The sequence below is a fragment of the Ceratosolen solmsi genome, unplaced genomic scaffold (genome assembly GCF_000503995.2).
Source record: "Ceratosolen solmsi marchali unplaced genomic scaffold, CerSol_1.0 scaffold6, whole genome shotgun sequence".
Classification (NCBI taxonomy): Eukaryota; Metazoa; Arthropoda; class Insecta; order Hymenoptera; family Agaonidae; genus Ceratosolen; species Ceratosolen solmsi.
Genome location: NW_011948414.1, coordinates 3866917 through 3878729, shown reverse-complemented (window position 1 = coordinate 3878729; position 11813 = coordinate 3866917). Strand labels below are relative to the sequence as shown.

Here is an 11813-nt window from a genome sequence, read left to right as displayed (position 1 = left end):
TTCGTCTCATTACAAATACCTAACTTAACCTTTAATCACCGAGTGCATGAATGTCCTCGAAATTTCTTCGAATCATTGTGCTTTTCTTAATAATTTTAATTGTGTTATTGCAAACTGCAGATAAATGACACATGTTGGAAAAATGAGTTCGATATATAATTATTCTGGATTTTTACAATTAGGTGAGTAAATTAATAGTTCGTACTTTTTTTAAAATACTTATAAGGTTTTAAAAGCCTGAATTAAATTAGCCAAAATATTATCACATTGCAAATTGTATCCAGAGATAATTATAGATTTATTGTTCTTTGAACAGGAAAGCAATGCTCAAAGTTTTCAACTTCGAGTTTATGTTCCATGTCTGTAGCGGCACAGCCAAAAATCCAAGAAAATATAAAACCAAAAACTGGTATATTAATGTTGAATATGGGTGGTCCATCAACCACAGACAAAGTAGGAGAATATTTGCATAGAATTATGACAGATCGTGACATGATTCAGCTTCCAGTTCAAAGGTTTGTGATGTACTAGTAAAATACACAATTATATAACAATACAGTTAGTTAATTGCCATATTATAAATACAGTATAATAATGTAGTCGTTTAGGACCGTGGATTGCCCAACGACGTACCCAGGAGGTTCAGAAAAAGTATACAGAAATAGGTGGTGGCTCACCCATTCTTAAATGGACTAATAAACAAGGTGAACTACTTGCCAAAAAATTAGATGAAATATCACCAGAATCTGGTCCCCACAAACACTATGTCGCCTTTAGATATGCCGATCCACTAACCGAAGAAACATTACAAAAAATAGAAGAGTATGTCGATATCTTTATACATAATAAATAGATCTTCATTTGAAGGTTCGGTATTCGAACTTTATGACTATTCGTCATTATAGCGAGTATGTCAATATCCATTTTGTCTCTAGTGAAATCATTTCAAAGTCGATTAAATTGATTAATGTATTTTTTTAACAACATCAGTGACTCGAATTTCTTTTAAGGGACGGAGTGCAACATACAATCCTATTTTCTCAGTATCCACAATATAGTTGTGCCACATCTGGATCAAGTTTTAATGCCATTCACCGATTTTATAAAAATAGGTAACATTTTGTATCCATCGTATTTGTTTTTCAATTTTATTTACTAATAAACATAAATTGAATTCATTAGATTATCTTGATCTTAATATTTTATATTTAATATTTTAATATTTATATATTTTCATATTATTTCATCTGTATTTGATCAGAGATCAATGTATATATAATATATTACTTTCATTATTAGAGATAATTTATATTAAATAAGTATGATAAATTGTAGTTTAAAATAAAATCTGAATAATCATAAAGTCAGAAAAATGACGATATTGTCATATTGAATTATTTCGATGATTTTCAATTCGACATTTCATTAAGATATAAAATTAATATATATAAAAAAATTATACTTATTCTACAATGTAATTAGCTAAAGCTGTAATATAAATTTATATTTAGAAAATTTCCTGAAAACACAAAACTAAGTGTTATTGATCGATGGGCTACGCATCCACTCTTAATCAAAACTTTTGCCGAACGTATAAAAGAAGAATTAAATCATTTTTCAGAGAATGTCAGAGACGAAGTCATTATTTTATTTTCAGCGCATTCACTGCCTTTAAAGGTATATTATATAAAATAAATAAATAATAATAATAATAAGTTGTAGTTAATGTGGAATAGATTATTCGGTAAAAATATTTTAAACAATAATGTATCTATAATTAGAAATTTTTTATATAATCATAGCATATGTTTATGGCTCGTATATACTTTTAATTACAATTTATAATATAATAGCAGTGTCCTTATTATTGAAATTATTATTGAAATGAATACTTATACTTTATACATTTGTAGATAAAATAATAATGGTAAATTAATGCCAAGTAGCCTTGATTGAACATAAAATGTTTTCTAAACACAAACTACAATATATTATTTCCTTAATTTTATTTTTCATATAATTATACTTTTACTATCCGATGTTGATTAATTTTTGTATCGCTTTGCATTCCTTCAAATAATAAACTGTTTAAATATTCGTCGATATTTAATTTTTCATCTAATTGTAATACATAGAGAGGGAAATATTTACTTATTGTATAAATTGACTCTAATGATTCAATTAAAATAAATAACAAATATATAAGATAATAGAAGTAAATTAGTTATTTTGCATAAATTCCTCACGATCTATAATACAAGAACGATTATGATCTCTAGGCAGTAAATAGAGGTGATCCATACCCATCGGAAGTTGGTGCCACGGTTCAGCTCGTTATGGAAGAATTGAAATTTTGCAACCCCTACAATTTAGTATGGCAGTCAAAGGTTCGTATATACTAGTATTTACGTACATCTACGTACGTAGACATGAAAATTCTTTACAATGGAGTGATTCAATGATATTATACGTTTGTTTATATCAAGGTTGGACCATTGCCGTGGCTGGGACCATTCACTGATGAAGCATTAAGAGATTACAAAAAACAGGGAAAGAACAATTTCATATTAGTCCCTATTGCTTTTGTTAACGAGCACATTGAAACTCTTCATGAAATGGACATTGAATATTGCACTGATTTAGGAAAAGAGGTATTCTAAATAAGCATTTAATGGATTCCAGTTAAGAATATTTAACATCGATAGATATGTCTCTATTCAATGAGAAATGTGGATATTAAACATTACAATGAATTAGAATTTTTCTAACGAAATTACAAATGATATATATATATATATATGTATTTTAGTTGAAAATCGATAATATACGAAGAGCTCAGGCCCCCAACGATCATCCACTTTTTATCGAAGCACTTGCTGATCTCGTGGTCAATCATCTCAAGTCCGACAGACTCGTAACACCCAAGTTTCTCAATAGATGTCCACACTGTGTTAATATGAATTGCGTCGAGAGTAAAAAGTGGTTTTCAAAGATATGTCGGGCGCAAGAGGGACAGCAGAGGGATTAAGATTAAGGGATTAAATCGCACATTTAGCATTTATACAAATTTACATTAAAATGTGTATATAACTTTTAAATATAGTAAATTAATATTTCGCAATTTAATTTGTAATAATTAATATCTATAATAAATTATAGAACAATGAAGCGTTGGTTTTATATAATTAAGATTATATAAATATATATGTATCCCTTTTGAAAATAACATTCCAGAAAACCTTGTAAATTTATTTGTAAATTATTACAAGCATAGAGAGAATATTAAATTGTAATTGAATTAAATGCCATTATTTACATTTTCATTTATAACAATAAATTATTTTATTTGGGATATTGATTTTTATATTAACTACTTGCGCAATGACAGTGACAATATAATTGATTGTCGTCATAAAAGCTATTTAAGGAATTACTTAAGGAGACTAAAAATGGAATTAAAAATTCCCAGGCTGTAACATCTTATTTTATCTTTGACTCTGTTGGGTGATTAATTGGCACTGTTTATTTGCCGAATGTCAAGCAAATTGACCTCGAATTTGCATATGCGATATTCTTATTAGAAGAAACTTAATTGTTGTTGTTGTTGTTGTTTTTTTTTTTTTTTTTTTTTTTTTCATATGTAGCGGAAGAAAACCAGATGTTTAATTGTGGACGATAAATAAGATTATACTTTGCATAAAATGATATGATAACAATTTTCAAATAGAATTTAAAATATAGTTTAATATTCCAAGTTATGATCGAGTCGACAATTATTTTATACATGCACCGTGTTACTTAACATTAACGATTATTTACCAAAATTTCCAATATATTATACATAAATGTAATTGTTTAATTATAAACAGTAAAGAGATTTCAACAATGAGACAATTCATTGTTAAATTAGAAAATCTAAATATTCAGCCGGAATAAGAATAAAAATATGACCCCAAATATATATGTTTTGCTTTTAATGTGAGAGCAAGACATCGTTGACAACAGCGAAAATGATCAAGGAATACGTTATACTTATAATTGATTTAAAAACTTTACGAAACTTAATTGTCTCGCCTCGCTGCTAGTGCAACTTGTAAGTGACAAATTACTCATCTTTTGAGTATGTTTAACGAATCGTTAACAAACACTTCGAGTGCTTCCAGTTTTTGACCTTCTTTTTTATTTTCGCTCACTCAAAATTAAGCGCCATAGTTGATCTGTGATTTAGCGAAATTGATCTGTATATGTTTCATTAAGACGACTACTCACTATTTAATCTCTAACGACTTTGTCGAGTGATAAAGCAGATATTTTTATCACGCGATCGCTCAAGCATTGAAACTTGTTATAAATTTTTAAAATGTAAATTTCTTATTGTATTAAGAAATTTTCGTTTTATATTCCATTTCCAATGAAACATGATTAATAGAAGTGCTGGATATATTAAAATCAAAATATTTATCCCAAGATATTTCTATTTCTACGATATATTGGAATAATATTAAAATATATTATAATAAATGACTAACAAATATTTTGTAAGAAATATTTTCATGAAATTTTTTCTAAAATATTTAAATTTTAATTTCCAAATTATACATTATTAAAACAATAAGCATATGAATAAAAAAAAAAAAAATATATATATATATATATATATATATACATATACTATTAATATAATACATTTTATATTTTATATATCTTATATATATATATATATATATATATATAAAATTGGAAATATCATTGAATAGGTCCTGATAAATATTTATAATATAAAAAATAAAGAATAATCTAAAATCCTTTAATTTAACTTTATTCCATAAATTTTAATAAGTTTTATAGATTTCATAACTTCCATTTAATTTTTCTCGTAACTGCAATCTTTATTTACAATGAAAATACATTTAATATAAATCAATAATTATATATTAAAAGATGAAATTATTGCACTAAAATTAAATTTAAATGAAAAAGTATATTTAATCGTCAATTTAAAATGAAAATTTAAATTCTAATAATTCTGAAGCTCTAAAAATATATAATTTTGGTGAATTGAATAGTTAATAGTAAATTATTTTACTTTAATATATATTAATTAATATAATTGGTGTTCGGATTCTAATATTAAAAGATATGATTGTATTAAGTAATGACTTTATAACTACAAATTTAACGATTGCGTGATTCATTACAAAATTTTTAATTAATATATGTTAACGTATAAATTATAAAAGATTAACTAACATTTCGAGATACAAATTTTGTATAATTACAGAGGATTATGAGGACGCATGTGTCAATCATTAACTGGCCAAGTGCGTTCAAAGCTTCCATACATTCTTAACTTATTTCTTATTCTTATTCACTTCTTTCATATACTTGGTATCATCATTTATCATGACTTTAATAAAGAGGCATTTGTAATAGAAAAATTAATTTTTTTAATTTACAGTTAATTATTATGAGAGTATCGTATACATATACATATATATATATATATATATATATATATATATATATATAATGTAAGTTTTAAGCTTATTTTAATCTATTTTTTCAAAATCAATCTTACGATATTTTTGATATTTATACAATTTTTAAGCTGTAATTTGATAATAATTTAAAATCGTAAATTTATATATTGTTTATTATTATAAAATAATATTAAGAAATATACATAATTATGGCCACAGTAAATGGTTTATCAATTATTTTAAATCTCTCGAAAATATATTACTTAATCACTTCGTTTCAATGATTTAAAATTTCTTTCTAAAATTATAAGAAAGATAATCCATAATCTTGTATTATTAATAATGTGAAAAAATATTGCATACAATATACATTAAACAATGCTGTTTAACATAAAACTTTAAAGCAAATTTTGTAATCACTTACGGCCTAATATAAATTAACAAATTCCGAATAGATAGCATTTTATTTTATTATTAATATTATTATTTATGTTCGTGGTAAAGATCAAGAAAATCCTAATTAAGCTATTATATAAACAAACTGAGTATATACTGAGTTTAAAATATAATATATTTACCAAACACATTATTTTCATAAAATATATATGTGGTAGGTTCGACAATTTTTTAAGACTTATTCGTCATTGATCGTTAATTTTATTATAATTAAAATGTTATAATTATTGAATTAAATAATAATTATAATAATTAAAAATAATACTACAAAGAAGAAAAAGATTTGTTTGATAAGCAGATGTTACCAGAAATTATCAATTTAGCAAAGCTATTTTAGAAAATCAAGAATTCGTCTAATTATTTAAATAAAACACAATCATATTTTTATTTTTGAAGAAATTTAAAATATTTTAGGAAATAATGAAAATTTATATTATTAATTTGTTAGCACATTCATATGATTTATAAGAAAATTAACTATTACGGAACTCATTGGAGTTTTCCTTTTTTATTATTATATGGTTATTATTTCGTTAAAAAATTATGTTTTACTTTAAGTATTTTGTGTTTTGCGTAGTTTAGTAAAGTATGTGTATATCAATGTCTACTGGACACTTGTGTAATAAGAAAATAACTATAGTAACATTTTGTTTAATCGATAAATAAAAATGATTAAATTTGAATGTTCATTTTAATTAAAACGAGGAAAATTCATGAAATAATATAAATTTTTATTTTGTAATCAGTAGCAAAATTAACCAAGAAAACCATAAACTATATGAACTTTATAAAAATTGTCTAATGAATAGAAAAATAATCAACACAAACGAGTTATAATATAAATAAATGCATTATAAAATGAAAGCTAAAATATAAATTTCAATAATCATAAATTATTGATTATATGAAATTTACAAAAGGAATCAAGAATTCATAAAATTTGTTTATTAAGTTATAAAATAAATATGTTATTAATCATAAATGTTAATAATTTAAAACATTCCTATACAGCATAAGAGAGGATATTTGTACAGTTACTTTAATAGTATATGTTAATCTTGTTAAATGCTTGTCAAAAATAGTTTTTGACTTGGAATTGATATTAATATAAAAATAAATCCATAAAAATAGTTCGTTTTAAAATTTTGCAGATAATAGTTGGATTTGAGATAAAAATCTTTAATCGATCGGAAACCTGTAGTCGAAGCTTTAATCATTATACATTTTTTCAATTCATAATATTTTAACAAATATAGGATTTAAAAGTGTTAATTATATATATAATCTGATGATTAATGAATAAGTTTATAAATTGTATAATCGATTTCATTTACAAACTTATACTGATTTAAATAATTTAAAGTATGAAAATTACTTTAATTATTCCAACAATTATAATGTAAATTATTTCTTAATGAATTAATGATTATATTCTATTTAAATAGCCGAGAATAAGTATTTAATTTTAAATTTTAATAAAAATAAAAAATTATTATTGATCAGAATTGAAGTGTAATTTTAATTTAATTTATAAATTTTTTATAAAATAGCTGAAATAATAGAGTGTATGTCTAATACAGAAATACGTTTTATGTTGTTTTTTTTTTTAGTCCAGCGTATATCATGCTTCACTAATTTAAATAAATGAAAAATAAAAATAAAATTTTTATCCTGCATTGCACTCCAAAAATGAAATAATTTATTATTGTATATTACATTTTAAGCCGAATTTTGTCAATTTCTAAAACTAACAGTCGCTGCATTTGGGATTTTTCGATGTTACGTTTTATTTATAAGTTGTTTTTCAATATTATATATAAACATATTAATTGAAAATGAAAATTTCAAACATTGTTATTTATAAATGATTAAATGAAACGTATCATATACGTTTACGTAAATCTCATTTATATCAATTTTTAATTGGCTTTTAACTAATTTTATAATTTCTATTATTGATGTTTAGTCAGTTTTTCGACTCTTGTACTCTTTTTTTTATAAGTCAACACTTTAGTATTTATATAAATATTAAATTTGGAATATCTGTTACGGTTGCAATTACGATATAAATTCTCTATTAAAATTCTTTAAATTATTCATTAAACAACAATTTAATGACAATGTTCGGAAAAATATTCAAATAATCTAATATTATTAATGGCAAATCGTAGCAAAAAATTGGATTTCGTAATATTTAACTCCAATAAATATTACATGATTATAAATAATATTGTAATAATTATTTATTTCAACAGTTTAATAGTGTAAAATATTACGTAATAATTTATTTTAAGCGAATAATAGAGTATACTCCTAAGATTTTCATCATCTAAAATTATATATTTTATAAACTTGATTATTTCAACGTATTTAAAACCTCCTTTTTTTTTTTAGTATCAAGGATATATTAAGATTAATAATTTTCTAGAATATATTGCGATTCCAGTTGAATATAAAATTTTGCTTCTAATAAAATATTTAAAAACTTTTCCAATAAAAGCCAAGTGTAATTTAATGAATAAATTTAAATATATTTCAAATATTATTAAAATAAATATCCCTTGAAAATTTAATTTTCAAATCATTAAGAGTAGATTAAAATGAAATATCTGAATTTCATAAAAAGAAGTTAACCATTAATAAAAATATAATTAATTCGTATGCTTAACTCGTATTATCATATCTACAGTACAATACATCTGAAGAAAATATATTAAAATAACTAATAAGTTTCATATTTTCTTACAATTGTTTAGTCTAGAAAATTTTTTTACTATGTACAATACTAATTATATTTCTAGTTCTTAGCATTGATTAACTTAAAATGTAAAACATTAAGTTTCAATTTTTCGAATTCAGAGTTTAATGAGTGGCAGTTAACGTTAAAGTTGGTCTAATTACATACAATACAGCATTATAAAAATAAAAATTAATAATCCGGAGTTTTTTTTTTTTTCATCTCAATTAAATAATTTAAAAATAATCTATCATACTTAGTAGATAATAACTTTTAAATTGTATTAGTGCTTTTAAATGCTCTAAATTTATTTATTATACACAATCAATATTAAACAATATGTATATATACACGTATATATTCATGAAGGTATGTATAATTCATTAAATTATAATTTATATATGATATTAGAAAACTTATTGTAATTTATTATGTAATGATGATATAGGAAAGATAATATTGTAATGCAAGACATAAAGGAAAATATTTAGTATGAAAAATCATTCAATAATATAATGTCTAATTAAATGCATTTGATTAGAATGATTTACGTATACAATTGTAATAAAAATCCAGTCAAATTTTCAAATTTAAATCGAATACAATTTTAAAATTTGTATCTGCTTGTGTTAATTTAAAAGCATTGAATAAATAATTATTTCTCTGTTAATATTAGCACGTGTTGTAACTCATTAGGATAAACTTTGTCATTATGCAACTTTGCTATATACGTTCAAATAAATTTAACCACAATATTTAACATAAAATATAGATAATATTAATAATGTCAAATTGTTTATAAGCACAGACCTTTAATATTTCAATTTTCTTTTATGTTTTTTTTTTGTATTTTTATTGATTTAGACATACAATTAATTAAAATAAATATGTAATGCATGATATTTTAATTTAATAAAATGTATTGGAATATTATTGTTAGCCTACAATCGAAATTGACATTGTAAATCGTTTATTTATTAAATGTTTTATATCTAATTAAATATTTTTAATCGAATGTTCATTGTATTTGGATTTTTATAAAATATTGTTAGAAATTCATTTATCATAATGTTTTAAAAGTAACAATTTTTTACTTTCTTCATTACGAGCAAATATTAAAGAATTTTTCGTCATCTTTAAATCGGCAGTGAAATTTGAAATGAATTTAATTGCAGATTAGTATTATTTATAAATAAATGCAGTTTATTTCTTAAAAACAAAAAAAAAAAAAAAATTTATATCCAATTGAAGAAGTTCTATATTGTATTAATGTCTTTTCAATTTTTCCAGCATTATAAATTATATTGCAAAAATCCATAAATCCCTATTAGATAGTTAATATTCGCAAAACACATGTCTATGTAGACAAATCACACATATTATTTTAATAAAATTCGTCATCAATTCCGCCATCATACATTATGATTGCCTTATTGATTTTTTTACTTTGTTATTAATTATTGATAAAGTTGATCGGTAGATCCAGCATCATGTGGAATTTACTTTTAGCATAAAATTGCTTTAGAACGAATATTTTTTTAATGCTTAAAAGGATTTGGAAAGTTTGAACTAACGTTAAAATGACTATGTAAATATTACTTGTAATTTGTATTTTTAATACTTGAACGTACGAATTGAACTTCGTAAAGGCATTTTAAAGAAATTCGTAAAGACAAAGGAATTTTCGTAATATTATCGATTCAACGAGGCCTGTGCTAGAAGAATTTGACACTCGAATGCTTTGCATTGATAAATCCGAGATAACTTGTAATATAATTGAAAATAAATTTTTCATTTGCGACTACCAGAGCAAACAATATAAATGCAACACTATTATTCCTTTCACGTAAAAAGCAAATTATAATTGCGTCCAGAGTCAGCGGGTAGTTTTGAAGAATCGAGACGATCGATCGCAATTTGAAAACTAAAAAATGGGGATATATGCGCGGTTACTTCGTGTGAGAATTATCCAGTTTCGCGTGTTCCACCCACTGAGTTGGTTGTAGAAAAAGGTCGACTTTCGCTTTTTAAAGACTCGTTTTTTGTTGTGTTTGGCCTCAACTGCACCCCCGTCGCCCTGGCCGTTGAAGAAATAAGGCTCGTGATGTCCGAAGCGCAGACTCCGAGCTGACGAGTGTCGGCGCCGGCGCTTCGCGAGTCTGTAGAAACGGCGGCGGCGGTCGCCGCCGCCGTTGTCGTTGCAGCTGTCGTTGTCGTCGTTGTCATTGTCATTGTCATTGTCATTGTCATTGTCATTGTCTTTGTCGTAGTTGTAGTCGTAGTCATTGTCATTGTCATTGTCATTGTCATTGTCATTGTCATTGTCATTGTCATTGTCATTGTCATTGTCATTGTCATTGTCATTGTCATTGTCATTGTCATTGTCATTGTCATTGTCATTGTCATTGTCATTGTCATTGTCATTGTCATTGTCATTGTCATTGTCATTGTCATTGTCATTGTCATTGTCATTGTCATTGTCATTGTCATTGTCATTGTCATTGTCATTGTCATTGTCATTGTCATTGTCATTGTCATTGTCATTGTCATTGTCATTGTCATTGTCAGTCGCCCCCTATGTAAGGTCGCCCCGCGGCGCTGACCCGCTAGTGATTGGTATGACTCCGTGGCGTGCGGAGTCGGCAGCTCACGAGGAGCCACCGCGGCCGTGGTGATGTTGTTTATGAAGAGGGCCAAGGGGGGAAGGGAAGATGTTGGAACTGGCGGGAGTCGCCGGTTTGCCTGGCGGTGTGCTTTTTATCTCTTGACGACGCTTCTTCTCGTTGTCGCGTCGAGGTTGGAGGGAGTCGAGGGCTATCCCGGTCGAACGGAGGAGCACCGGCATTGCAGTCATCGGCATCCCAGGGCCCACGAGGTTAGTCGTCAGAGAGCCGCCGATAATAATAGACCCGGGTCTGCGTGCGCAGGAGTGCGAGAGCCGTCGCGAGGACGTAGACGTACATAACCTCGAAAAGTGCGCGCCAAGCGCGGAGAGACATCACGACGAAGCCTCGCTCGAGATTTTTTATTTTCTTCTCGATGTTGGACGGTTCGGTGGTGACGAAGTTTTTCCGAGAGAGCTTTTGAGATTGGAAAGCTCGTTGGCAATTGGTTACCTCTTGGTTTCTTTTGATTTAGAA

The 11813-nt window shown here is 25.8% G+C and overlaps 1 protein-coding gene across 1 annotated transcript; it reads left to right on the top strand.

Moving 5' to 3' along the window:
* The first annotated feature begins 13 nt into the window (after positions 1-13).
* On the top strand, positions 14-3095 carry FeCH (ferrochelatase, mitochondrial). The gene is made up of 8 exons (XM_011506674.1): positions 14-182; positions 317-515; positions 601-822; positions 1011-1112; positions 1512-1677; positions 2280-2387; positions 2487-2651; positions 2810-3095. Exons 1-8 carry the CDS (start codon positions 125-127, stop codon positions 3026-3028), a joined length of 1239 nt encoding a protein of 412 aa, XP_011504976.1. The 5' UTR covers positions 14-124; the 3' UTR covers positions 3029-3095.
* The last annotated feature ends 8718 nt before the right edge of the window (positions 3096-11813 follow it).

Excerpts from the sequence above, each read along its gene's own strand:
- FeCH (XM_011506674.1), top strand. The coding sequence starts at position 125 with ATGACACATGTTGGAAAAATGAGTTCGATATATAATTATTCTGGATTT. Across the intron at positions 516-600 it reads ATTCAGCTTCCAGTTCAAAG|TCGTTTAGGACCGTGGATTG; the intron begins GTTTGTGATGTA and ends ATAATAATGTAG. Across the intron at positions 1,678-2,279 it reads CGCATTCACTGCCTTTAAAG|GCAGTAAATAGAGGTGATCC; the intron begins GTATATTATATA and ends TATGATCTCTAG.